Genomic DNA, 26,916 nt, shown 5'->3' with positions numbered 1-26,916 from the left:
AGACCAGCCATAAATCAGTGGTGAGCGAGGGCTGGAAGCTGCTGCCGGGCCGGGTGAGCCCCTCCAAGGGGTCTGGGTGGGCACCCATCCTGCCACGCTGCTGGGCGAGCAGGGGTCCCGTCCCGGGCAGCGATGCACGCTGCTCACGGGATGCTGGCTGGCGAGGAGGGATGAGCAGGGGGACCCGTGTGGGGGCTGGCACCCCGCTCCGGGGTGCAGGGCTGCCTGTGCCCAGCGGGTGCCAAGAGGCTCCCAGGGCAGCCCCACAGCGGGGGCTCCGCGTGTCTCCCCGCTGGCCGCCCTGCCCGAGTGGACAACAGGCTCTGGCTGTTTTCTCATCCTGCAGGAATTCAGCACCGTGGGCTGGGCAGGTTTTTTTTTTTTTTTTTGTGCCCCCCTCCTTTCACTCTCCCTCTTTGGAGACTTTCCGCATTCTGCCTTTGATCTCCCCCTATGTTTGCCCAGCCGATCGCTGGGCTCGCCGGGGTTAGAGGCTGAGGTCAGCGCCTTTCCCATTCCAAACACCCAGAAACATCAGTGGGAAGGGAGGGGATTCAGATTACAACCTTCCCGTCCTCCCCTTCCACCCCACTCGCCCCGCTCGCCGGAGCAGGGGATGGACTGAGCCACACTCACCGAGGGACACCGCTGCCACCGTGTCCCCAGCACCCGGAGAGTCAGGCAGCAGCGATGGATGGAGGTGGCGGGCAGCATCGCTGGCGGTCCAGCAGACACGGGATGTGCTGAAGGCCAGAGGTTTGGTCCTCTCCTCCTCCTCCTCCTCCTCCTCCCCTTTGTCCCCCCGCCCGCCTTCTCCCTCGTCCCTTCCATCCTGAATGTGATTTATCCCAAGCCCTCGCCAGCGAGCCAGGCCGGCAGCGTGGGGTTGCCAGATGCCTCCTCGTGGGAATTTCGGCCGCCCTGGCCGAGGCCGGCACGCCGGCGGGCGGCAGCGCGTCCCCGTGGGCATCGCCCTGCTCCTGCCGTTGCTGGCGGTGGCGGCCGGGCTGAGCCTGCAGCCGGGCAGGATGCGGCACCTGGGGGTCTGCCCCAACCAGCTGAACCCCAACCTGTGGGTGGACGCACAGAGCACCTGTGAGCGGGAGTGCCAGGCTGACCAGGTGAGTGATGGGACTGCGGGGGGCAGGGGGGTGTCCCTGGGTCCCACAAGGGAGATGCTTTGGTCCCATGCCCAGTGGCGCAGCCCATTCAGTTGTTTCAGTGCAACATGCTCAGACTGGCTGCAGCTTCGTCCCCCAAGACCCTTCTGTTGGCAGGCGCAAGAGGTGTCCCGGGGCCACTCCCTGGCCCCCCAGCAGGCAAAGAAACTTCTTGTAGCCACCAAGTCCCACCACAGGCCATACCACATGGCCAGGATACCCTGTTTGTGCGCCCCAAGGATGCTCTCACGCAGACAAAGGGAACAGGTGTGCTGGGACAGGGCCCCCCATTTCGGGGAGTGGACAGCCTCCCCAACACTCCCTCTGGTTTCCCCTGAGAGCAGCAGCCCACCCCTGGAGCGGGATGCCTGTCCTGCAGAGCCCCAGCTCTGGCTCCGCATTGGTGAGCAGGGACACAGCCACCTCTGACTGGGTTAGGGCTCCCTGAAGGGAGTGATCCCTTTGCAATTCATCTGTGTAATGAGTTCTGCCTCCACTCAGCCAACAAAAGCTGAGAGGGGTGAGACTCTGTCTGCCAGGGAGAAGGGAGCCATCACCACTGCCAGCCATCACCTAGCCATGCTGGCGGGGGTCTGGGGGAGCTGAGGGTGGGCTGAGGCCACCACAGCCACTCGGGGTGGTCCAGCTCTCAGCTGGAGTCCAGCAATGCTGAGAGTGCACAGGGCTGTGCAGGGGACACCTGCCCAGCTGCAAACCCCACAGGGGAAGTGGGAGCAGCACCCACAGCTACAGCACAGCAGTGATCCCCCTGCCTCCCCATCTCTTCTTCCTCGGCCAGGACTGTGAAGGCTTTGAGAAATGCTGCACCAATGTGTGCGGGCTGCGGAGCTGCGTGGCTGCCCGCTTTGCTGACGGCAGCCTGCCGGAGCTGGCGCTGGCACCGGCAGCCTCGTGTGAGAGCTTCGTGTGCGCGCAGCAGGGCTCCGACTGCGACATCTGGGATGGGCAACCTGTCTGCAAGTGCAAGGACCGCTGCGAGAAGGAGCCCAACTTCACCTGCGCCTCTGATGGCCTCACCTACTACAACAAGTGCTACATGGACGCCGAGGCATGTCTGCGCGGCACCCGCCTCACCACCGTCCCCTGCAAGCACATCTTCACCTGGCCCGACACCAGCCCCGTGCCCCAGGAGACGACGGCGCGTCCCACGCCGGGAGCCGGCCCCGAGGTGCCGGTGCCCCCCGCCCTCTACAGCAACCCCTTCCACCAGTCGGTACGTGCTGGGGGCACCGTCAGCTTTCGCTGCGACGTCAGCGGGCGCCCGCGGCCCGACATCACCTGGGAGAAGCAGAGTGAGCGGGAGGAGAACTTCATCATGCGGCCAGACCAGATGTACGGCAACGTGGTGGTCACCAACATCGGCCAGCTGGTCATCTACAACGCCCGCCACGAGGATGCCGGAATTTACACCTGCACAGCTAGGAACTCCGCCGGGCTGCTCCGCGCCGACTTCCCGCTGTCGGTGCTCAGGCGGGAGCCGGGGGGGACCCCGCGGGCCGGCAGCCCCCAGCCCTTCCCCAGCGCCGAGTGCCTGAAGGAGCCGGACCGGCGGCGGTGCGAGGCCCTGGAGGTGCGCTGGCACTTCGATGCCAAACAGGGCGCTTGCCTCACCTTCCGCTACGGGGGCTGTGGGGCCAACAGGAACCATTTTGAGACCTACGAGGAGTGCCGGGCTGCCTGCTTGGGCAGTGCCCGTCCCACCTGCCTGCTGCCCATGGTGCAGGGTCCCTGCCAGAACTGGGAGCCCCGCTGGGCGTACAACCACCTGCTGAAGCAGTGCCACTCCTTTGTCTACGGCGGCTGTGAGGGCAACACCAACAACTTTGAGAGCAAGGAGACCTGCGAGGATGTCTGTCCCTTCCCCAAGAGCCTGCAGTGCAAGGCTTGCCGCCTGAAGAGCAAGATGGTGCTGAGCCTCTGCCGCAGCGACTTTGCCATTGTGGGCCGGCTGATGGAGATCGTGGAGGACCAGGACTCTGGCATCGCTCGCTTTGCCCTTGAGGATGTCCTTAAGGATGAGAAGATGGGCCTCAAGTTCTTCAACATCAAGTACCTGGAGGTGACCTTGACCAACATGGACTGGAGCTGCCCCTGCCCCAACATGACAGCGGAGGACGGGCCGCTCATCATCATGGGCGAGGTGCACGACGGCATGGCCACGCTGGACCCCAACAGCTACGTCCGGGCAGCCAATGACAAGCGGGTGAAGAAGATTTATGAGCTGATGGAGAAGAAAACCTGTGACCTCCTGAACCGCTTCCAGGACTAGGAGAGAGCCAGAACACGCTGATGTGGGGGGCACAGACCTACCATGGGGGGAGGGAGCTGCAGCCGGAGGGAACCCCACACCAATGCTTGTATGTAGGGATTACCACTGCCATGTAGTTCCCCCCCAAACCCATGCTGAGCCCCAGCCCAGCTCCTACCACCCCTGTAATTTATCAGCTGCATGCCCCCCCCATGTACTCCCCCAGCCAGCAGCAATAAAGGACTGGGTCAGGTTGCAGAGGGGTGGGAGGTCTGCCAGGACACCCCTAACCACCCCCCCTGCAAAAAACCCCTTCCCACCACACCAAAGCCCCCAGACCCAGTGTAGCACTCCCAGGCAATCCCAGTGAAGGATCTGACCCCCTCCACTGGTGCTGCCAGGGCTGGAAATGGGGATGCATCCCCCCCCATTGTCAGTGCTGAAAGCATCAGGAAGCTGCTGGGGGCTGGGTGGAAGGATGACAAGTCCCCTCCACTGTTGGCATGGTGTTCTCCCGGCAAACTAGTGCTGAGCAAGAAGTCTCCTCCATGCCCAGGGGTCCTTTGCCCCCCTGCCTGTGCCCCCCGTGGCAGCTGCAGAGGCTTCTCTAGGACAGGCTGGGGCGCCCCATTGCAAAGGGAGCTCTGAAGGGGTGGGGGGAGACAGGGCCCCCAGCCCACCAGCCAAGCCCGGCTAGAGTGAACGGAGAACTGTCCCACCGCTGCCGACCCCATCCCCAGCTGGCACCAGCACAGGGAGTGTGTGACCCCTTGAGGAGGTGTCAATGAGCTGGGGCAGCCCTGCCGGAAAGGTGCCAGGAGATGACAGGAGGTGCCGGGAGGTGCCATTGGGGCAGGTCACTGCTTGCGGAAGATGAGACACTTGTTGTTGGCTGGCATGTCCACCTGGAAGCACAGAGCTTGGGGTCAGGGTGGGTCCCCACCAGTGCAGGGACTGTCCCCCTCCCTCGACCCCAGCACCTACCATCCTCTCCAGGAGCAGCCCATTGGCCTCGGCCAGCTGCTGCAGCAATGCCGTGTCCCGAAGACCCCAGGAGGGATTCCTGCACGGAGGGAGCCTTGGGTCAGACAGACAGACAGATGCCTCGCCCCCACACTCTCTGAAGCATCCCCATCACCAGAGGGTACCCCCAGTTGGTGGGGGTGCTTCCCCCAACCATCATTTTAGATCTCCTCTTGAAGGACCATGCAGGGAGGGAGCTCCCTGGGGCTACAGGCGGGACAGGCAGCATGGGCAGGACAGACCCCCAGCAGCCTCAGGACCCACAGCTCTCCCTTCCTACCTCTGCCTCAGGCTGCGGTCAAAGTCCACGTTGCTCTGGGGGCTGATATGGCCGTCCACGGCATAGGGCTAGGGGGGACATAAAACTGCAGGCATGAACCATCGTGTGCCCCCAACTCCCCCACAGCCCACAGGTTGCTGTCCCCACCACACACAGAGCCAAGTGAGAAGGGACATGGCCCCTGAGAGTGACCACGGGTCTCATCACCCCCCACGGGCCCCTCGGACCCTGCCCTGGATGAGGCGAGGGAGGACAGGTTCCCTCCCGTCCTGGGAGCGTGTGGCCGAAACAGCCCCATCCAAAGCTCAAAACCTGCCCTGAAAGCCTGAGACCCCCACTAAAGCTGAGGCCCCTGCTTTCCTCATCCACCCCACAAGCCGTGCCTGGAGCTGCCCTCCCACCTGCAACCCCCTAGCAAGTCCAGGAATACCCATGCCCGGTGAGCAGCACCCACCCCGTAGGTGAAGAGCACACCTCCGGGCTTCAGCAGCACCCCAGCACCCTTGAACAGGCCCTGGGGAAAGAGAGAAGTAGGGAACAGGTCAGGGCACTGAGGACACCCCCAAGAGCCCCCTCCTTGGGTTTGCGACCACCAAACCAGGGAACAGGGACCAAGCAAGGGCCAGCGTGTCTCCAGCCTGCCCTGCTCACCTCGGTGCACCGCAGCTCCGAGATGTGCATCATGTTGATGCTGATGAGGAGGTCGAGGGTGTTGGGTTGGGTGCCTCCCCACATCTCCCAGCTCTGTGAGACATCCAGCAGAATGGGGGGCAGCATGTTGGGGACGTGCATGGCCTCCGCATACGCAGCGATGCTGTGAACACCAAACCTCACATCAGCCCCAGCTGGGACATTGCCTGTGTCCACCACCCGCACATCCCCCCCAGCAGCACTCATTGCAGGCAGACCCGAAACCTGCCTGTGCTGGCTGCCAGCAGCATCTCCTAGGTGGGCTCTCTGATATTTAATAATAAGGTTGTACTTGCCACACAGCTGGGCCAATGGTGGCTCTGCACAGGACAAGGGGCTGGTATGGCTGAGCTCTTTGCTTCACAACAGGCAGCTGGGGAACTGGCAGCAGCCGGACAGCCGGCAGCACACAGACCAAGAGACCCCAGTGCCTAAAATTTCCCAATTCACTCCTGCCTCTCAGCAGGGCAGCCGGAGCACGCTGCCCTCCCAGCTGCCTGCACACACATGCTGACGCTGCCCGCGCGCTGCCTGCACCCACACGCCCGTGCTGCCCGCATGCTGCCTGCAGCACCCCCAACACCCACGTGCCCTGGCTGCCTGCAGGTCACGCAGCGGGGCTGCCTGCAGTGCTGCCTGCACCCGCCAGGACAGCTGCACCACTACCGGGTGATTTTGGGGTGATTTACACCCTTTTTGGCACAGTTACCAGCCAGATCTCAGTTCCCAAGGCAGTGGACTGGGATTATTTTTAACCAGGGCAGCGGGTGCCACGTGTTGCTGCCTGAGAGGTGACAGGTGGGAAGGACATCAGCTGCTCCCTCCTTGGACAGGGGGGAATTTTGGTACCTCCCCACCAGGTTTATTTTATTTTTTTTTCATGAGGGAATTCCTCCCCATGCTACAGAGCTGAGGTTTATTTTTGTTTCCTGAATGGAAACCGAGCCCTTCCAGCCCGGCGCTGCAATGCCTGGAATGGGCATTTGGCTGCGGCCGGACCCACGCACATCAACACAGAGCAAATAAATACAGCCCGACATGGCTCACCAGGGTGACACCGTGCCGGGAGCGGGGTGTGAGCCACCCACCGCATGGGTGGGAGCCATCACCAGCATCCCCTGAGCGGGGTATCAGGCCTGGTGTCACCTCGGAGCATTGCAGCCGAAGCTGCTAACAGGAGAGGGCGAACGCTGCACGCTGGGTGCTCTGTAGGCAGGAGTTGCTCTGTAGCTGGGGAGGCTGTTAGGGAGTTGGGTGGTGGGGCTTTTCCGGGAAAAATTAAGTACTGGGCTGTTTAGGAGTTGGATATTGGCGCTTTTCTGGAAAAAATAAAGCATCAAGCAGGAGAACCTGGGCTGTTTGAGAGTTCAATATTGTTTTTTTCCTGGAAAAAAAACAGGGCATCCAGCTGGGGAGCCTGGGCTGTCCAAGAGGTCAATATGGGGTCTTTTCTGGAAACAAAATAAGCATTTGAGAGTTGCATATTGGGTCTTTCCTAGTAAAAACTAAAGCACTGAGCTGTGGGTCCCAGGCCATATAAGAGTTAAATATTGGGTCTTTCCTGGTTAACAATCAGCATCCAGCAGGGGAGCCTGGGCTGTCCTAGAGCTGAATATTGGGATATCCCTGGGAAAAAAATACAGCAAGAGGCTGGGGAGCCTGGGCACTCCGGTTGCAGGTCCGTGGGGTGGGGGCTGCAGGCCGGACCCCCAGGGACCCCCACCCCACGCTCCCCACTCACCTCCTCAGTGCCTGGGGGTCGATGTCGGAGGGCTGCCAGCGGGTCTGCGGCAGTGCCTGGGCGAAGTACGCAGCGTGCAGCCCCGCGCCCGCCCCCACCTCCAGCACTCGCAGGGCGCCTGCTCCCGTGTGGGTGCCGGAGCCCGCGTACTGCCGCAGCACCGCCAGGATCGGGCCCTTGTTGCGCTCCGCCGCCGCCGGTGCCTGCATGGCTGGAGCGGGCGTTGGTCGCAGTGCGGGGACTACAAGTCCCAGCCGCCCCCACAGGGACCCGCCCCCACGCGCCGCGGGTGGAGCTTCCCGTGGGGCGTAAAAAAATGTAAAAAGCAACGTAAAAGAACTTGCGCCGCCCGGGAATCGAACCCGGGTCGCAAGAATGGGAATCTTGCATGATACCACTACACCAGCGGCGCGGCTGGAAGTGCCCCTGCCCCGCCCGCATTCAGCCTTCCCACCCGTGATTGCGGGGCGGAGCACCAAGGGAGTGTGGGGTGGTGGGTGCTGCCGTTCACCCGCCACCCGTGGGCCTTTGCCACCCTATTCCCACCGCCCCAAACAGGCCCAGGTTACTGCTCCGCCCGGAAACCCCGGGAAAATGGAAGTGCATGGGACACTCTGGCTGTGGGCAGGGGGACGGGGACAGCAGGGTCACTCCACAGGAACGCAGCGAAACCCCCAGACCGTCTGCAATGACTCTCACTAACGATGGACGCCTGGAAGTATCCAACCGGAGCCCGAGGATCTGAGGTCTGGGACTTCCAAGCGTGGAAGGGCTTGGGGCTGCACCCACGAGCACCCAATGAACCTCAGGCAGGTGTCAGGTGGGGAAACTGAGGCACAACTCCCTTGGTGTCAGGGCAGGTGACAAGCTGGTGGTGGGGTTCCCCTGGTCACAGTTGTATTTAAGCACAGTAACAAGGGTCACATGCGCTAGGACTGGGGGGAGTTGCATGGGGGCTGATGGCTGTTGGGTGCACCCCTGTGAGCCACCCATGGGTGCCCAGCACCTGGCAGGATTGGGCCCTGCTTTGGAGGATGCTTTTTTAGGGGGGTCTAGCACCCTCACTCTGGCCTGGCAGTGTTTTGCTACTAAGGCCACATGGCTCACAAGGTGGAAAGGCCACGGTCACCTGTGTGGGGTGGCATTGCTGCCCCCACAGCAAGGCTGGAGCATTCCCAAAGACCCCAGTGGGTTTGTCACACAGCCGGTCCCCAAGACCCTGTGTGCCAGCCAGCCATGGGCAATGGTGCAGGGTGGCCTGGGACAGGCTTGGGGTCACCTCCCAGGGCTGCACCTCCCACCACGTGGGGAGACCTTGGCACACCTTCTCAGCTCTGAAGGTCACTGCAATGGCTGGGACATGGCCAGTCAGTGGGGTGGCCCACGGCTCCTGGGCCGTCACAGGGTATGTGGCTCCTGCCACTGTGGCTTGGGGCTCACTGGGCTCATTCCAGCGCTGTCCCCACAGTGGTGCCACCACAGCTCCTGCCTCTGCACCCCCTTGCTGTCCACTGCTTGGGTCCTATGTGTCCCAGGAGTGACTCCTACATGTCCCCTGTGTGTCCCGCGGCTCTGGTGTCCCCGTCTCCCGAATGTCGCCGTGCATGTTCCCTGCATGCCTGTGCCTTCCTGTGTCCCACGTGTTTGCTGTGCCCTTTCCCCTACTTGACCGCTGTGTGTCCCCACCTCCCACGTGTTCCCTATGTGTCCCATACATGTCCCATGTGTGTCCCCACTTCCCACATGTACCCTCTATGTTTCCCCGTGTGTCCCCTGTGTGCCCTCCACGTCTCACATGTGCCCATGTGTCCCGCGTGCCTCCGCATGTTCCTCCTATTTGCCCTGTGACCCGTGTGTCCCTACATCCCATGTATGTCTGCTACATACCCCACGTGCCGGTTCCCACACCCCCCGTGTGCCCCTGAAGTGTCCCACGTGCCTCCCACGTGTCCCCCACACCCCCAAAGCGCCTCCAATGTCCCCCACACCCCCCCGCGCCTGTCTCTAACACCTCCCACGCGCGCCTTCCACCCGCCCCTCACACACCTCCGCGGGTGCCCCGCGCTCCGCTGCCCCCACGGGCCGGTCCCGCGCGGGCCCTTTAAGGGCGGGGGGGGCGTGTCGCGGCGGCCGGGCCGGCCCGTTAAAGGCCCGGCGAGGGGCGCGCGCCGCACTCGGGCGGGGGCGGCGGGGCCGGAGGGGCCGCGGCCGCAGCCGCAGGATGTACACGCTGACGCGCGGCCCCAGCAAGCTGGCCACGCAGCGCCGCACAGGTACCGCGGACGCGGGGGAAAAGGGGGTGCCGGGGCGTGGGCACCGGCCCCGTCCCGCTCCGCTCCCCCGGTCCGCCCTGACGCCCCGCCGCTGCCCGCAGGTCCGACGCAGCAGGCGGTGGAGAGCAGCAAACTGGGTGAGCTGCGGGGCCGGCTCCAGCCCGGCGCCTGGCCCCCCGCCAGGTGAGCCCCGCGGCGGCGGCCGTGACCTTGGGGAAAGGTTACCGGGGCGGCCGGGCCGCGCTGCCGGGGGAGGGGCCGCGGACGGCGCGGGGCGGGCGACCGGGGACCGTTGGTCGGTGCCCGCATGCTGGGACGCGCGGGGGGTTGCAGCGCTGCCAGTCCCCGCTCGCTTTCCACGGAGGCTGTCCACGCGCGGCGTGGGCCGCCCCGCATGGTGGGGACTGGAGTTGGTGTTCCCCCGCTCCCCGGTGCGGTTCGGGCAGAAACGGCTTCCGAACAGCACCGGGGGTGCGGGATCTGCCAGCGGAGGAGCGGGCAAAGTGCAGGCAGCGGCGGGCTGCCCGCCCCGGCGAGGCCGGCGAGGGGGGGCCGGGCTGCCAGAGCGGGGCCGAGGTTGTGCAACGCCCCCCGGCCGCCCGCGGGAGGCACCGATTGCACCAGCCCGCGGGCTGACCCAGCGCCGGTGTCACCGCCGCCTCCACGGGGGTGGCAGGTCCCAGCTGCAGCCCCGGATCCACGGAGGGTTTGGAGATTGTCTCTTGTCCCTAAAGGATGGAAGGACGGGGAGTAGCTTTTGGGTGAAAGTCCTAGCATCTAGCAGAAATAAGCTATTGGGCAGGTGTTGGAGTGGATGGAAGGTTCTCCTCAGGAGATGCTTTCTTGGCTGGACAGCTGGGGGCAAACCCCAGGCAGGCAGCGCAGGCAGCTCTGTGCTGTGGGGCCTGTACGATTCTGCCCGTTTCCTCCAGCTGCAAGAAATGGATGAGAAAAACCTCCCCTCCAGTTCCCCTCCTACCTGGGATCTTTCATTAATTAACTGGTGTGGCTGCTACCACGCTTACCCTCCTTTAGGCAGGTTTGTTGAGCATGTTCCTGGCTGCTGCCTGCCCGGTGCCCCCCCGGCCACGTGCGGTTTGGGGTGTGTTAACCTGCCCTGGGCTCTGCCTGCAGAACCAGCAGGAGAGGTGCAGGCAGGGGCTGCCTGTTCTTGGTCTCGCCTGTCCTGCAAACTGTAACCTGCCTGCACTCCCGGGGCCCCTTAGACTTTGTCCTGTGAGAAACGTGGCTGTTGCAGATGGGTTCTGCCCTGAAGCTGGGCAGAAAAGCCAAAATACTGAAGTTTTGCATCAAATGTGCCCACAAGTCTCATCCCAAACCTTTCATTTTGATCTGCTTGGTTTTGCTGTTTCCAGGCCGAGCCTGATTGGAGTGCCCTGCTCCCAGGAGGGGATCCCAGGTCTGAGGAAGCCTGACTGGCTCCCAGTTGGCAGAGGGCTTCATCCCAGTCCTAGGGTACCTTGGGAATGTCTTGGGGGCTGGGACTGCTCCAGCAAACCCAGGTGCTTGGTCTGCAGAGGATGGCACCGCAGTTCATCCCCCTGCCCAGTGCCCAACTGGATTTCACTTTCATTTTCCTGATATTTCAGCAATTTTGGTGACAAATTTATTTTAGGGATTGCACTTGGTGCCAGGACTGGAGGATGGGTGGGACACAGGTGGCCTGTACTTTTCCCTAGGCGGCATCCCTGACACCATTCCCTGTGCAGGAACCCCTTCTCCCTGGGGGCTGGATCCCTTTTGGTCCCCTCCCTTGGGGACAGGGCTGGCTGGCTGTAACTGTGCCCCAGTCTTGCTGGGGCTGTGGTTGAGTGTGCATGCTGTGGGGCAACCTGGGGGAGCTGGACAGCCCCTGTCCTTGCTCCAAACTGTGGTGAGAAGAGCTGCCCATCCCCCCTTACCTCCCACTTGTTTCCGTTGACAGCCCAGCCCAGAAACTCGTCTTCAACAGAGTAAATGGCAAGAGGCCGCAGGTGCTGCTGCAGCAGGTCTCAGCCCCCGAGGAGTGCTACACGCTGGCCCATGAAGAAAACGTCCGCTTCATCTATGAAGGTGAGGGCAGAAGGTCCCTCAGTGCAGCCACCCACTTGCTGTCGTGTCCTGTGGGGCTGGAAGACATGGGGTCCCTTCTGAGGCAGCTGCATTGTGCTGGGGACCTTGGTGGCAGGGATAAGGTCCCCAGCCTGGGCAGCTGCCCCCCTTCCTGCTCCTCTGCTGTGGCTCACCTGGGCTGGGAAATCCCCATCCCCAAATCATCCACTGCCTGTTCCCCCCTCCCAGCCTGGCAGCAGGTAGAGCAGCAGCTGGACGGCAGCCGGAGCGGGGACAGTGCCTGCGGCCCCGTGCAGTATGTAGAGAAAACCCCCAACCCCGGACTGAAAAGTAAGTGGGAAGTAGTTGTAGCACTCAGGGGTGCAATGAGCTGGTGTGGGCTCAGCTGGGCACCTGAGCAGGGCTGCAGTGGGAGGAGAAGGGTAATCCCAGTGCTGATGTGGCAGAGGATGGGTTGGGTCTGTCCTGCCAATGCTGAGGCTGCTCAGGGAGATGCTGGTGGCAACTGGCCCCTGGCACAGTGTCCCACCATGCCCTGTTGGAGGAGCACAAGCAAGCAGGATGCCCTGTTGATGACTCTTCTGGAAACAGTGCCTTCTTCAGCCAGCCAGGTGGGTTCAATGTCATGCTGGGGAGTAGCCCCCCAGGTCCTGCCCTGGGGACCTGCCTTTCCCAGGGCCAAGCCCAGGACCAAGCTGGAGTGCAGCAGGGCCGGGGACATTGTGCTTCTCTGATGGGAGCTGGAGCAAGGGCTGTGAATGCAGCCTGTGGGCTCCTGCAGTGATTAAGAAGTCCCCAAGAGAAGAAGGTCCCTGTAAACCCAGTCTGGCCTGGGCATTGGAGCGGGAAATTCTGGGGCCTCATTTTCCTGGTGGCAAATGGTGCAGCTCGGGGGGGACAGCTGGAGCTCTGCTTACTCTCCAACTGTTCTGCTATGCTCTTTTCTCTCCCTCCCCTCTTTTTCAGACTTTGTTCCCATTGACCTGGAGGAGTGGTGGGCACAGCAATTTCTGGCCAAAATTGAAAACTGTTCATAAAAGGGAAGAAAGGTTTGGGTTGGTTTTTTTTGTTGTTTTTTTTTTTTGTTTTGTTTTGTTTTTTTTCCCTCTTTGTTTTTAAAAGAAACAAAGCTAAGAGCATCTGGTCAGAACCCAGAACTAGTGGCGTTTTTGAACCACATTTTTAAAAGATGACCGAAATAAAGTGACCCTTGCTGCAAGGCCAGCGGGACCGGACCACAGCCATGCCCAGCCACATGCCCCCTCCCTGTGCCCAGTGTGGAGGAGCAACCTGTGGCCCCAGCCAGGATTCCTTAAGTGCCAGTTCTTGGACCGCTGCAGCTTCCAGCTCCCAGGGACACTGCGGTGCTGTGCTGGGGATGAGGGAGCGGACCCCCACCTGCGGCTCCAGCCACGGGGAGGACAGTGGGGTGCTGTAGCAGGACCACCCCAGACAATAAAGCACTGAAACTGCCAGTGGAAAGGTGCTTGTGCAATGGGGAGGATGCGTTTGCCAGGAGGTGGTGAAGCAGGTGGGGTGCAGCATCGTGCCCAGGCTGTGGCGTGGAGGGTGGGATGCTTGTGGTGGAGTCCCAGCTAAATGGGTACCATAGCACTCTGGAGACAAAGGGCTTGGAGTATCTCATCTTCCTTGGAGAAGCATGTCTGTCTCCCTGGACTCATCCAGGGGCTGGTGCTGCCTTGGGTGTACATTTGGGATGGGGGGGCGGTACATATGGGCAGCTGCAGGGGACACAGGTAGGGGCTGAGCATGCTGGTTGTGGTTTGGAGCCAGGGTGCAGCATGTGTTGGGGGGTAAAGCTGCAGGAATGAAGGTGCCGCAGCCAGCCCCTCACTGCCATGAAGGCTCTTGATAGTGTTTTCACAGAAGCCATTTTAAGCCCTGAGCTCAAGGTCTTCCCCCTTGCCCATGGCTGTTGGGGTGCAGTGGGAGGGGGGGCTGTAGCCAAGGGTGGTTGTGGCTCCATGTGGTGGAAAATATGAACTTCTGTTCCCAGAGGCACATGGTGCACAAAAACCACTCAGCCCATGGGCTCTTCCAGGCTGGACTGGGCTCTTCCAGGCTGGACTGAGCCCTCCCAGGCCAGGTTTTGGAAGCCCACCTCCCCACCTTCCCCTGTGTCTCCTTCCAAGTCAGAGAGCAGGAGACCAGAGCAGCCCAAGCCCACCAGGGCTGGAGCTGCTCTCTGACTCCAAAGGAGGCCAGGAAACACTCACTGGAAAAAAAAGTCTTTATTCCTATGATGGAAATAATGACCACACTGCAGCCAGAGGTGAGCAGCAGCTGCCTGGGACCTGTGATAGTTCTCCCACCACCCAGGGCCACCATGGCCAGCAGCAGCCATGACACTGCCAGCACAAAACCTGTCTGACCCTGAGTGTGAGTGTCTAGTGAGCAACCCTGGTCCTCCTGCCCTGCCCTGGGCTGGGGTGGCTTTGTGCTGCGGCCGTAACCGAAATAGATTGAGCAGCACTGGGCACAGCCCAGCTCCTGTCTTGGTGCGAGGGGAGGGTTGTGACAGCACCCTGTGACCAAGAAACACTGCTTCATTAAAATTTTCTTAGTTTAGGTCAGGATGACCCCAGGGCTGGGGGGGCTGGTGCTGGGGGAGATGCCATCCTTGCCATTGACTTCTCTACCACCAGCTCTGCCATGGAGGCTGGGGGCGATGCTGTCTCTGTGCCACCTGCCCCAGGTGGGGATCCCCAGTACCCCAATGGGACATGTTCCAGGGGTCTCAGCTGTTGTTCCTTTTGCCACTTTGCTCAGGACACTGCCAGCCTGTGGCAATTTGGCCATCTTGCCCTCCTGCAGTCCACTTTCCCACCGCTCCCAATCCCAGGCAAAGCCCCAGAGGCTCTGCTGCATCCTGCCCTATCTCACAAAAACACCCATTACTGGGGGGTCCCAGCAGTTTCCTGGTGGTTCCAGGCAACCTCCCACCAGAAAGCATCCTCCCTTTTTTCTTGTACAGGTCTCTGGTGCTGGAGTTTTTCCACTGCACGATGTCCCTGGCAGTGGGTGGCTCTGCCACCTACAGAGATGCTCCCAGGGAGCAAACCTTCCACACCAGCATCTCTTGAGGTGTTCAGGGATGCCATTCACCTGCTGGCTGCTTACTAATGAAAACACACGTCAGTAAGATCCAGGGAAATTCTTAGTAACATGATGCACCATCGTTTTGAACATCAGGCAAAGGGAAAAAAAGAAATAAAAAAATGGAACAGGAAAGGATGCGTCAGTCACAGGAACAAAACAAAAACCCAACCCAAAAATATAACCCAACCCCTGACAATGCAATCACTAGAAGGGAATCAGCACCCCTCTCCATAAATATTAATTCATTTAGTTATGTGCAATTGTGTGTATTACTATAGTGCAAATAGCTCTGCATTGATCGCGGAGCAGCGAGCCCGAAGGGGACTGCCCCCAGGTGACACAGGGACTAGTTAAGGACAGACAAGAATCAACACGGATTTAAAACAAAAAAAACAAACAAAAAGCAACCCACCCACTGGGAGACATCGAAAAGAAATACCTGTTGCTGCCCATGCCTGTGCCCAATGTACCCAGCCAGCAGCATCCCCACAGCCGGGCAAGGTGTGGGCAGCACCTTTGCTCCCTGCCAGCTGCTGGAGCAGCCCAGCGTGGTGCAGAGGGGACAGGGATGGATGTGCTCTGGCCAGAGCTGTGCAGGATGTAATGGGACAATGAGCAGGACATGGGCACAGCGAGAGCATCGCTGGCCTCCATAACCAGTGCTGCTGGTGAAACTTTTTAATGGACGCAATAGTGGGCCCAGCAGCGTCCCCAGGCACCCTGCAACACCTCACCCATCGCTGCCTTCGGCTGGAGCTCTGGCTCTGCAGCTGTACCTGTCACGTGCTGTACCCAGGGCCAAGCTCTGGGCATTTCTCCATGGCACGTCCTCCTCCCGCCCAGCGCGGCACAGCCTGCACGGTGCCAGCTCCTCGGGACAGACTCGCCTCCCCCCACCAGCCAACAGGCTGGAGGGGGACAGGTTTTCTAAGAGATTAAAGGAAACAGAGGCTCCTCCCTCAGACAGGAACGTTGCCTTGTCCCCTCCAGACAGACACAAAGTGCTTCTAAGGGCAACCATAGCACATCCTAATCAACCCAGTGAATGGTTTGGATCTACTTAACAGCCTCCCGTTAAACCACGAGCAAACCACCTAACGATACACATCGACATGCGGGCGAAGACCACAAAGCAGCATCTTGATGGGTGCAAGCACTGGGCAGGGAAGAGGGGCAGGGGGAGTGTGGTGGGTTTGGGGACAGCACCCCGCTCCCCCTCCGCTGGCCCGATTCCCAACACCCATCTCCACCCATCCAGGCTTCCCCCTGCTTTTGGGGCTTTTTTTTTTTTCCTTTTGTATAGACAGGAATGAAGGCTGGAGAGTGGAAGTGTCACATGCACACACACACTCACACCCGGACCCGCGCCAGCGCTGTGGCGGCACACAATGTGCACGCTTGTGTTCCCAACGGCAGAAGGTACAACGCCATCCTCTCCCCCCTCCCCGGTGAAAAGTTTCTTACATTTATACATTATTTAAGACACGCCGATATATAAATTATTGTCTCTATATATACTATGTATAGGCAGCAGGGCCAGTCCATGACGAAGGGCACCAGTTGGGGCTCATTTCCCTCTGTCCTCTGTGTAGTGCTGGAAGCGAGTGAAGCTCATGAAGACCTGCTCCAGGGATATCTGGCTCACTGAATAGTCTTCCAAGCGATACTTCTCTTTGGCTTTCTCCAAGGCCCCGAAGACCTGCAAGGGACAGCACAGTCGTCATGGCAGGGGACCTCAGCTGCAGCAGAAACCCCCAGGTTGTGACCAAGAAAGCAGAGGAAGCATTTCCTCCAGGGAGACGCAGGGGAAGTGAAACCTTCCCTGTCGGGAGGGTGGTGGGATGCCAGGAGATGGATTATTTAGCAGAGTACCTGTCTGCATTTAAAAATGTATGGTTTTTATTTATATATTTTTATATATATATATATTTTTACATATTTACATATATATATGAGATACATATGTATGTGGTTTTTTATATATCTCTGAGCCCAAGGTTTCTCCTCAATGTTACATATGCAAAATATATATATCAAAACCGATGTAGTATATATACTATATATATAAAACTATCTGTATATAGAATAGGTTTTCATATATATTATGTAACTATATGTAGTTTTTATATGTATCTGTACACTGTGTACTCTCTATAAAGCATATTTAGTATGTATACTCTATACTACATACTCTACATAGAATATATAGAATACAGAGAGACATATAAAACTATATACTGTATACACTACAAACACAGTATATACAGAGTTTGGGGTGTGGGACAGAGCAGTTCCAACTCAGCACGCACGGTGTGTCCCGGGTGCTGCACACTGACCATACATACAGGTGACCTGTTTGGGCCAGGAGGTGGGAAGGGGTCAGGGAGAAAACCCCTTTTTATTCGTAAATCACCTGGATTTTGGACAGACTGTGGCGCTGGGAGTAAAGGAAGATGAGCTGAGTGTGAAAGCAAAGCATCAAGAGCATGCAAAGAGGTGGGAATAGGGCTGGTCCTCTGGCACCGTCCTGCAGCAGGGTGGGACGTGCTCCAGCACCCCCTTACCTGTGCCCAGCTGAGGTTCTTGTTGGTCAAGTGATAATGCACCATGCCCTGGTGCTCATGCTTCAGGACACTGCCTGGGAGAGACCAGCAAGGAGAGACTCCGAGTTAGGAAACTCACTGAGGCTCATGACCAGCATCCTGCCCTCCCTTGGAGGTCAAGTGCTCCAGCGGCTCACAGTACCTGGGAACGTCTTCTCCACGAAGGCCTTGAAGGCCTGCAGCTCACCCTCCTCCTCACTCCGTGTTTTGGCCAGCAAGGTGTAGCCACTGCCAAACTTGCTTTTCAGGTGCTGGGGGCTGCCCAGGCATTTGAACTGTCCGTTCACCATGATGGCCAGCCGTGTGCACAGCGCCTCGCACTCCTCCATGCTGCAGGACAGAAGAGGACTTGTTCAGCGGGGCAGGAGCACCAAGACAGAACAGCAGAAGCTTCTGGGAAGAGGATGGAGGTGGATTTCCTCTCTGCACTTTTGGAGGAGGGAGATTTGGGTAAAGCCAGTCAGCACTGGCTGCAGGCAGTGCCCACCCACCCAGCTGTGGAGGTGGCTCCCATCCCTGGGACCCTCCTGGCCACTCCCCAACCTTTTATGCCAAGCCCTGCCTGGACAAGTGTCACCTGTGGGAGGTGAAGATGATGGATTTGCCACACTCCCGTGTCCGTGTCACTGCATCCCAGAGCAAACGCCTGGCCACGGGATCCATGCCGGTGGAGGGCTCATCCAGGAAGATCACGGGGGGACCACCAATGAGAGCAATGCCAGCGCTCAGCTTCCGCTTGTTACCACCGCTGCAGAGGGAGATGGGAATGGGGACAGAGACCTGACAGGAGAACAGGAAGAGCCACACAAGATGGGCTGGGGATAGGGTGCCTCCATGCCTCCTCTCACCTGTAGGTCCTCACGAGCTTGTCGGCATGGGGCTCCAGGAGCAGCCCTCTCAGCATGTTCTCCACACAGCTGCCGATGTAGCGCTCGGGGATGCCCCGCAGCCGGGCGTACATGCTCAGCGTCTCACGGCCTGTCATGTGGTCCAGGAGGGCGTCGAACTGCGGGCAGTAGCCGATCCGTTGCTGGACCTCGAGGCAAGAGGAACCCAATGGGGATTAGCTCACAAGCAAGGTCTCCAAGCCAAGAGGTACCTTGGCACCCGCAGGGCTTCGCTGCACCTCTGATTGAACTTCAGCTCTGAAATTGCATGTGAAACAAGAGGGAAATTTCCCCATCGCTGGAGCAGCCAGTCTGGTGGGGATAGACACACACAGTGTGCCTTGGGACACAAACTGTGTGATCTGCTGCAGCATTTCCCAAGCTGGTTCCTCATTGTGAGAGGCCATTTCAGGTGGCCCAGGCTCACAGGAGAAGGAAAGCACTGGAGGGTCTGTACCCTCCCCATATCCTGGTCTCCTCTGGGGACAAGAGCCCAACAGAAGGCAGAGTCCCAGGGGAGGAAGCAAGAGGGGCCACGCTTTCAGGTCAGATCCTCCCCATGTTCTCCTGGCCTGACACTGTCTGGGGCTGACAGTGGTAGAGGTGTCCAGAGACTTAACTGAAAGCCTGACCCCTGCTCATCTCTTGCTTTCCCAAAGGGAGTGGGCAATTCCCAACAAGAAGACCTCTACCAGGGGCCTAGAAAGGTTTGACCTACTTCTTTTAGAGACATCGTCATCAGACTCTGATCACTCACATTTCTCATGTTTCCAACTACAGAGCTAAACTCTTTGATAAAGGGTTTGCAACCCTCGCAAGATTCATTTCACATCTGTTGCCGCAGTGGAGAGGGGACTGCTTACAGATAACTGGCCAGCTGAGGGAGAACTGGGCCAGACAAGGACACAACATCCCTGGGATATTACCTCCAGCCCTGGCAACTGCAACCGTGTCCTCCTCAGAGGCGCTTGCAAAGTGGCCCAGCCCAGGCAGATGCAGGACTGTCAGTAATGCTGCCCTCCACCTCTGCAGCCCCTGGTACCTTCTTGATGTTGGCCAGAATGCTGTGACCATCCACAAAGGCATCCCCTGATGTGATGCTCTCGTCACCAGTCAGCATCTTGAAGGTGGTGGTTTTGCCTGCTCCGTTGAAGCCGAGAAGACCAAAGCATTCCCCTTTGCTGACCGCCAAGGAGATTCTGTCCACCGCCAGCAGAGACTCCCGGCTGTCGTAGACCTGGTGGAGACCAAGGCACAAGCTGTGCCAGTCAGCACATGTGCCAAGTGCCCGAGGGGACATCAAGGCAAGCGGTGGCTTTACCAGCATCGTGAGGACCATGGCTCTGCCAGCAGCAGGATGCTCAGGAAGTGCCATGTTCTCCTCACCTTGGTGAGCTCCTTGATGACCAGAGGGCTGCTGAGAGATGACAGCAGCTCTGGTGGCGATTCCAAAACCTTCTTCCTCTCATCTGCCACGTCCCGGTCCTCTGGCAGCACAGACACCCTGTTCAGCAGAGCCACCTGAACACAGGGGGAGAAAAAACACTCTTTGCCACCTGGCTGCTGTGGGACAAGTGCATTCCTTCATGCTGACCCAGGACAAGTGTTCCCAACCCAGGCAGAATCCACCTCCTCCATCAGCCACTCCTGAGGATACCTCATTACCTTTGCCAACTCACACAACCAACAGAATCTGCCCCTCTGAGCAACCGGCTCTGGGGATGCTCCCCCAGAAAGGTGGTTTAGGTGAAGAGGCAAACAGCCCATGGAGTTTGGGACCTACAAGTGACACTTTGTGTGGTGGGAGAAGCAGGATTTGAATCCCTGAGCACTGAAGTTGAGAGACTCCACAGACCCAAGGAATTTGAACAAGACCTGAGCAAGCAGTATGGCAATGTCTCCAGGTCACACAGACTGCTGGGCTTTGTTTGGCATGAGCGTATCTTAATTATTTGTCCCACATGCTTCAGCTCACCCATTTCCGCCGCCTGCAGATGCCACAGACCAAAGTTCTCAGTCTCCAGAGCAGGTTTGTCTCAATGAGGAAAAGGAGGAAGAGGAAAGAGAAACCCTGGATGCTCAAGGAGGTCAGGTATCGTCCGATCCCAGGCGTCTCCCAGGAAAAGTAGTTCATCTGATAACTGATATCTGAGGATGAATCAAAATTGAACTAGAATCAATCCACACTCTGGGGAGGGGCAGATAAGCTCCAGAGAAAGCTGTGAGCCCAAAGCTTTGCCAGGCTCCATCTCCATCCCAGCCCGCACTGGGCTCCCAGCCCACAGCTCTTTCCAACACATCCCACAAGAGAATTCACGTCTGGAGAGGATCTGGCAGAAGATGCCCAGCAGAGGCACACAGAGGAGATCAAGTTACTCTTGGGACTGGGATTTCTTTACTTGTCTGTTAAACTTTCCCTAGCTCACATTTTCCTCCAAAATCATTAGTAAGGAAAAGGTTCCTTAATTGGATCACCTATGAGTGCCAAATGCTGCCCAGTTTCTGCTTTAAAATGGTACCTTGAGCTACTGCTCAGGCTGGGTTAGGAGCCCCATGATAACTGCCCAGCTCCACCACTCACCCCACAGAGACCCCACAGAGACACCCCAGTGTGGCCATGATGGGATGGCCAGGATGAGGCCAGGTGAGGACCAACACAGAGACTCACTGAACGCCTTGCAGATGAAGATGGCTTCAACGGAGGAGGTACAAAACTGAATGAACTCGTAGTTTTGGTAGAAGTCACTGATGCATTGGCCCAAGCAGTAATTGGGTAAGACAAGAAAGACTTTATCCAGGGTTTTGGAGAGGTCCACCAAGCCTAGCTCTGAAAGAGGAGGACAGGAAGATCAACAGATTGATGTTAGCTGGTTTTAGAGAAAGACCCTGATACTTTCAAGTTTGGAAGGAAAAACAAACTCTGTGACGTTTAATGGGTGAGAATAAACAGTCATAGGGTTTTTCTGCAAGTGTAGGGACAGCCCTGAGGTGAGAGTCCCTGTGGGGGCTGGATCTTCTTGGTGACAGCAGGGTGCAGTGCTGGGCAGGCACAGAGGGCAGTGACCCACCTGGGATGCTCATGATGGTGACTGCGAGGAAGGTGGCCGTGCCTGAGAGGATGTTGAAGATGGTGAGACGTGTGTAGGCTGTGGCCGCCACCGAGAACAAGAAGCTGAGGAGGTACATGAGGGGGATGATGGCCCAGCCATAAAGGAGGAAGATCAGCATCACATCAACCAGGTGGCTGTCTTGGGTGAAGGCTTGCACGTCAAAGGCTTGGAATATCACCTGTGGCACACCAATGCGAGAAGAACACGTTTGTCTTGACTGCAAGTGATGACACCTTATCTCAATGGCCCAGGCAGCAAGGTAACAGCAGCACCACTCTGACCTGGATAATAACCCCTTACAGACGGTTTCTACCTGTGCCTGTCCCCCAGGGAAGCTCTCTTTCTGCAGACTGGGATGCAGAAGGGTAGATCTGAGGAACTCCTCTCCATGTTCCCATGTATTTGAGATTTTCTAGTGCCCACACCCAAGTGTTCAGGTGCTAGAGGCTGCAGCCAACTGACACAACTGGTTGGCCATGGCCCAGCTCCCAGTAGGACCAAGGGATAGCTCTCTTGCTGGTCCTTTCTATTAACTGAGATGCTGCCATTGGCATCATCCTTTTCCCTGCACCCACACGTGCCCCAGCTCTCCCAGAGGAGCAGCACCCAGAGCTCCCACCCAAGGGACGGACAGGAGAGTATTGGGGTGTCAGGAGTGACTCACCAGCATCAGAGCACAAGGGATGAGGAAGTTGATGATGTCCCAGAGCAGGGCGGAAAGCCAGAAGTTGACCACGTAGACGCCGCTGACGAACTGGACGTGCTTGGCTTTGATGGCTCGCTCGCTGACCAGCAGCAGAGCGAAGGTGCTGGCGAGCGAGGCCATGCCGTACAGCAAGTTGATGGCAATGGCAAACCCGGTCTGGCCTCTGCAAGGAGAGAGAGCATTGGGGCAGGTCAGGACAGGGACAGCTTGACAGACCAATGCTGAGGCTACACAGAGACAGCACACCCACACCATGCTTCTTGTGGAGGCTACACTCACCCAGCAAGCCAGCACGCAGAAGAAACACCCCACAGTAGAAGCACATCTCTGTAAGATGAGCATCTCCCATGCACAGCCCTCCTAGCCCACCACAAACCTCTGCCCTGCCTTTGTGAGGCCCCACGCATGTCCCCTCTGGTTACACGTGAGGTTCAGAGACCCTGGACGCAGGATTTTGTGAAGCATACAGCCCTCTCTGCCCTGAGCACTTGGTGAAAACCAACCCCAAACAGTATCTAGAGGGGAATACCCAACCACTGAGATATGCGCATGGGGTGATGTGGCTGCCAGGCGCAGGCAAGTAAGTCATGTACACACAGCTTTGCTCTCCTGACCTCCTGAGTACAATCACAGCTATGTTTGGGTCTGAGCAGCTCCAGCCTGGCTCCTCCACAGACAACAGTAGAACCAAGCCCATCCACACCCATAGAAGTCACGAGCCCTGGTAGGAAAGCAAGCGCTGTGCCATCAGACATACTCCATGAGCTGGTCTTTGGCCTTCTCAGTGATGTTGCGGGGCTGAGGGTAGTTGGTGACTGTGATGGAGGCGTTGGGACCTGCCAGTACCCTGAAGACAGCGTTGTCAGCCAGCATAAGGGCCGTGGCAGGGGAGTGATATGCCTGGTTGTTGAAGAGCGCAGTGACCACCGTGCGGTTCCCAGCTCCTTCAAAGGAGGCGGCTGCAATGTAGTGCTCGTTGAAGGCTCCCCCTTCCTCAGAGGCTCTTGAGATGAGGTAGTCCTCCAGGCCACCTGTCAAACACCACCATGGCTGTTATGAGCAGGCTCCAGCACATGAGAGCAAACTGAGGCCAGCTGGAAAAGACCCTAAGGAGTGGCAGCCCCGGTGGCCCACCCTAGCCCCGATGATGGCCACAAATGCAGGGCTATGGAGAATGCAGCTCTGCTTGGGTGCAGACGGGTCCTGCCAACTGTGGTACCCTCTCGTGCAGGAGACGATACAAGGGGATACGTCAGGCATGCTGCAGCTGGGACCCGAGCCACCCGCACCAAGGGCCCTGGCAGGAGATGCCCATGGCTCCTTCACATCCCACAGGTGCTCCATGAACCCTCACCGAGCACCTCCAGCGGTGACTGACGCTGGGTGTCCAGCAGCTCCACGTACTGCTCTGCCAACCTCTGCGACAGACCCGAGGCAGCTGAGATGGAGAAAGGCACGATGGTCTGGCCATAGGGCTCCAGCGTCAGCCTCAGCAGGGAGGAGTCCCGGGGTCCTGGGAAGGTCTTGGCCACAATGAGGGCAAAGGCAGTGAAGATCAGAGGCACGAGGAACTGCGCCGCCACCATCTTCCAGTTGCGCCAGCTGTACATGGCTCGCTTCATGAACATGGCGTAGAACTGCTGGCAGCACAGGTAGAACTGGGAGGGGAGAAGTCAGGTCAACACCAGCCCTGCCAGCTGCACACAGCGCCCCCAGCTGTGTCACCTCGCACAGCTGATGTGGGGAATGACCCCAAAACTACCTCCCCGTCCTGCAGGTAGCCCAGGAGCTGGCAGCAGAGCCTGCTCTCCAGCCAAGCCTATCCAGGGATTAGCAGAGCAGCTGCTTGACTCTAGCACAGCAGGTCAGCCCATTGAACTCCACAGCTTCCCAATGGCATGCAGTCACTATGGGATCTCAGGTGTTAAAAGCAGCTTCAGCTGTGACCTTTGCTTTCCTCCAACTCTCAGCATATGAAGTTCTCAAATGGGATTACTGCAGCACGGCCGCCTGCCAAAGCCATCGAGCTGAGACACCTGGGAGCTCCCAGCCTGGGCCCTGCAAGCACCTTCTTTGCTTTTTAAACCCATAAACATCTTTCTCCCCTTCTGCCTTTGAGACATGTCCTTGAGAAGCACAGGCAAATTTATCACAGGCGCATAAGCAGCAGGCCTTGAAGGGCTGCCAGGGATCTGAAACACAATCCTAGCGAGGGAGGGAAGATGATTTTCCTCACCTCCCTGCTGGAAATCCCAAGTGATGTAGCAAGTGGAGGTGAAAACTACTTTAGATCACCTGGGAGACCTTCAAGAGCACCTCTGTAGACCTCAAGATTAACATGAAGAGGATAGCAGTGATCAACCTTGATAATCCTAAAAATAATTTGCCCTAAAAATGCAGATTCCAATTTGACCTTCCAATTTTGATCTTCAAAGCCACATGCAATGAGACCAGCCATAGGGGAGGCTCCACCTGTAGGTAACCCTGCAGGTAACCCTGCTCCAAAAAACACTTCTCCCCGTTCCTGCTGTACTGACAGTCCCAGCACTCACCCCAGTGTTGAGCTTGATGCTGGAGCAGTCCTCTGTAATGAGTGCCCCGCTGTCGTCCGTCATGTCTGTCATGCCGCTCAGGCTGCTGGAGTCATCCATGGCCCAATCGTTGGAGCGTCTCTCGTGCTGGTACTGGAGAGCAGGTAGCTGGATGGCCTGGATATCCATGCTGGAGTCCACCAGCTTCCCAACCCTGCACCAGGGGGAAAGCAGGTGATGGAACTTGATGCCAGGTAGGATAAAGCTGTTCTGAGCTGGGGAAGCCAAATCCAAGAGACAAAACCCAACACTACCCCAGAGGAGCTGCGGAGGACATCACCATCACTGAAGCACAGGGGGATGGGTCACCATCAGATGACACCTCACCGGGGCCAGCTCCCTCTGCTTACCTCAGGAAGACTTCCTCCATGGTGGTGACCGAGGCGCCATAGCTGGCGATGCCCAGCTCTTCCCGCTTCTGCTCCAGCTCCGTGAACAGTGCCTCAAACCTGAATGGAGAAGCAAAGCGTTAGACGCTGCTGCTCAGCCCTTCTCCTGGCATCGATGGTCAGATCCACCTGGCAGAGCAACCTTCTGTTTGGGGCACCAGGAAGACGGTGCCTCCTGCATTTAATGGATGGCAGGCAAAGCTGTGCAGCACACCACCCTGGGTCCCCAGGCCTTGGATTTCAGCACAGCCAAAGTCAAGGAGAGGATGAGAGGGGACACTCAGAGGTTAAGGCTCCCTGGGCATCAGTCCTGCAGCCAGCGCTGGAGCTGCCTGCAGTGCTCAGCAACCCACTCTCCCCAGGAGACCAGCATTTGGGCTCCATCTTCTGCTCTTCCTTGCCACAGGCAGCCTCAGTGATCCATACAGAATCACAGAATCGTTTAGGCTGGAAAAGACCTTTAAGATCACAGAGTCCAACCATTAACCCAGCACTGCCAAGTCCACCACTAAACCACGTCCCTAAGAACCTCATCTACACATCTGTTAAACCCCTCCAGGGATGGTGACTCCACCACTTCCCTGGGCAGCCTGTTCCAATGCCTGACAGCCCCTTCTGGGAAGAAGTTTTTCCTATTGTCTAAACTAAACTGCCCCTGCTGCAACTTCAGGCCACTTCCTCTCATCCTATTGCTTGTTACTTGGGAGTAAAGACCAACTCCCACCTCACTACAACCTCCTTTCAGGTAGCTGTAGACAGGGATAAGGTCTCCCCTCAGCCTCCTTTTCTCCAGGCTAAACAGCCCCAGGCCCCTCAGATGCTCCTCATCACACTTGTGCTCCAGACCCTTCACCAGCTCCATTGCCCTTCTCTGAACTTGCTCCAGCACCTCAAGGTCTTTCTTGTCGTGAGGGGCCCAAAACTGAACCCAAGATTTGAAGTATTTAGTTTCAGAGCCAAACCAACGAGCTTTGTTTGTGCCACCCACCACAGTGCAGCCGTCACCAGCAACCAACGCTGTCCCGGGCAGCTGCTGAATGGGCAATGACATGGTGGGCACAGGGGCAGGAGAGCGGTGTGCCAGCAGACACAGGGCAGGATGGTGCTGAAGAGGGGAACTCTATTTTCCAAGATCAGTGATGCATTGTGCCTCCTCCTGCACCCTCTCAAAGATGCAGGGAGCAGCTCTTCTTTCCAGCAAGCCCGTGACAACAGCGTGTGCCCCAGCGTGTGCAGCCAAGGGGACCCACTCAGGGAAGGAATGCAGGGGACAATGCCATTACCTGTGTGTGCTCTCCTTGGGCAGGATGAAGGACAGTTCTGCCCCGGCATTGCTCTCCATGGTGGCATTGGGCACGTACTGACAGATGAGGCGGGAGATCTCCCCCAGGTTGCAGTAGGGCTCCTTCACCATCACCATGTGATATCCTGCCCCTGGGCAGAGCCACAAGAGAAGGGAGAGGAGGGTAAATCACAGCCCAGCCTGGCCCCGGGGTGATGGAGCAGAGAGGGATGCTGAGGCACCACAGAGCATTGATGGTTTTGCCTAGGCTATGGACACAATGCAAGAGCAAGTGTGGGGATGGGTCTCAGAAGAGGCAGAAGAGCACAACTGGGAGCAAGCAGCCACCAGACAAGGAGCAGTGGGTCCTCCTCCCTGCCCTGTATCCCCCTCCTGCTCCTCCCTGGCAAGGAGAAGACATCAAGCGTGGCCTGCCTGCTCCTCCCTTACCGTATTTACGCTTGAGAAAGAGCGAGGAGCCGCAGCACTGCAGCTCGCCCTTGGCCATGATAGCGATGCGGTCCCCCAGCAGGTCAGCCTCATCCATGAAGTGGGTAGTCAGCAGGATGGTGCGGTTGCTCCTCTGCTGCTGCAGGAGGTCCCATGTGGCCCTGCGAGAGGCTGGGTCCATCCCTGACGTCGGCTCATCCAGCATCACCACCTGCACACAGGAGATGGGTGCTGGTCAAAGAGGGGCTGGGCACAGCAGCACAGGACAT

The 26,916-nt window shown here is 58.3% G+C and overlaps 4 protein-coding genes across 15 annotated transcripts in view; 2 read left to right on the top strand and 2 right to left on the bottom strand.

Moving 5' to 3' along the window:
* The first annotated feature begins 895 nt into the window (after nt 1-895).
* WFIKKN1 (WAP, follistatin/kazal, immunoglobulin, kunitz and netrin domain containing 1) lies at nt 896-4,118 on the top strand. Its single transcript, XM_082064596.1, has 2 exons — nt 896-1,121; nt 1,960-4,118. Exons 1-2 carry the CDS (start codon nt 1,029-1,031, stop codon nt 3,448-3,450), a joined length of 1,584 nt encoding a protein of 527 aa, XP_081920722.1. The 5' UTR covers nt 896-1,028; the 3' UTR covers nt 3,451-4,118.
* A 36-nt stretch (nt 4,119-4,154) lies between these two features.
* METTL26 (methyltransferase like 26) lies at nt 4,155-7,427 on the bottom strand. Of its 2 annotated transcripts, XM_082064597.1 has the most exons (6): nt 7,164-7,427; nt 5,384-5,546; nt 5,187-5,246; nt 4,733-4,800; nt 4,414-4,492; nt 4,155-4,334 (listed from the first exon to the last, which is right to left on the bottom strand). In XM_082064597.1, the coding sequence occupies exons 1-6, from the start codon at nt 7,370-7,372 to the stop codon at nt 4,287-4,289; spliced, it is 627 nt and encodes a 208-aa protein (XP_081920723.1). In that variant the 5' UTR covers nt 7,373-7,427; the 3' UTR covers nt 4,155-4,286. The 2 variants fall into 2 exon arrangements, with proteins under 2 accessions (XP_081920723.1, XP_081920724.1); XM_082064598.1 differs by lacking the exon at nt 5,187-5,246.
* Nucleotides 7,428-9,277: 1,850 nt separating this feature from the next.
* MCRIP2 (MAPK regulated corepressor interacting protein 2) lies at nt 9,278-16,744 on the top strand. 9 transcript variants are annotated; one of them, XR_014185364.1, is made up of 8 exons: nt 9,278-9,436; nt 9,538-9,619; nt 11,382-11,509; nt 11,738-11,839; nt 12,031-12,120; nt 12,476-12,558; nt 15,933-16,048; nt 16,222-16,744. XR_014185364.1 is itself a non-coding variant. In XM_082065002.1 (7 exons), the coding sequence occupies exons 1-6, from the start codon at nt 9,385-9,387 to the stop codon at nt 12,544-12,546; spliced, it is 525 nt and encodes a 174-aa protein (XP_081921128.1). In that variant the 5' UTR covers nt 9,278-9,384; the 3' UTR covers nt 12,547-12,558; nt 12,699-12,984. The 9 variants fall into 9 exon arrangements, 4 of the variants coding, with proteins under 4 accessions (XP_081921128.1, XP_081921130.1, XP_081921127.1 ...); XR_014185365.1 differs by having other exon boundaries at nt 16,157-16,744; XR_014185366.1 differs by having other exon boundaries at nt 15,888-16,048; nt 16,157-16,744.
* The window catches only part of ABCA3 (ATP binding cassette subfamily A member 3), a 29,307-nt gene continuing 18,433 nt past the window's right edge, over nt 16,043-26,916 (bottom strand). For all 3 annotated transcript variants that reach the window (XM_082064993.1, XM_082064994.1, XM_082064995.1), the window contains 17 exons: nt 26,648-26,858; nt 26,199-26,349; nt 24,877-24,975; nt 24,488-24,680; nt 23,290-23,593; nt 22,693-22,966; nt 21,894-22,098; nt 21,188-21,407; nt 20,788-20,946; nt 20,095-20,267; nt 19,506-19,640; nt 19,162-19,356; nt 18,081-18,268; nt 17,810-17,980; nt 17,375-17,562; nt 17,194-17,267; nt 16,043-16,328 (listed from right to left, as the gene is read on the bottom strand). In XM_082064993.1, coding sequence (XP_081921119.1) covers nt 16,197-16,328; nt 17,194-17,267; nt 17,375-17,562; nt 17,810-17,980; nt 18,081-18,268; nt 19,162-19,356; nt 19,506-19,640; nt 20,095-20,267; nt 20,788-20,946; nt 21,188-21,407; nt 21,894-22,098; nt 22,693-22,966; nt 23,290-23,593; nt 24,488-24,680; nt 24,877-24,975; nt 26,199-26,349; nt 26,648-26,858 — 3,072 coding nt within the window. In that variant the 3' untranslated portion in view covers nt 16,043-16,196. The remainder of the gene's footprint in view (nt 16,329-17,193; nt 17,268-17,374; nt 17,563-17,809; nt 17,981-18,080; nt 18,269-19,161; nt 19,357-19,505; nt 19,641-20,094; nt 20,268-20,787; nt 20,947-21,187; nt 21,408-21,893; nt 22,099-22,692; nt 22,967-23,289; nt 23,594-24,487; nt 24,681-24,876; nt 24,976-26,198; nt 26,350-26,647; nt 26,859-26,916) is intronic.

Source organism: Streptopelia decaocto, assembly GCF_964273445.1.
Source record: "Streptopelia decaocto genome assembly, chromosome: 13".
NCBI lineage: Eukaryota > Metazoa > Chordata > Aves > Columbiformes > Columbidae > Streptopelia > Streptopelia decaocto.
This window is presented reverse-complemented; position numbering and strand designations above follow the sequence as displayed.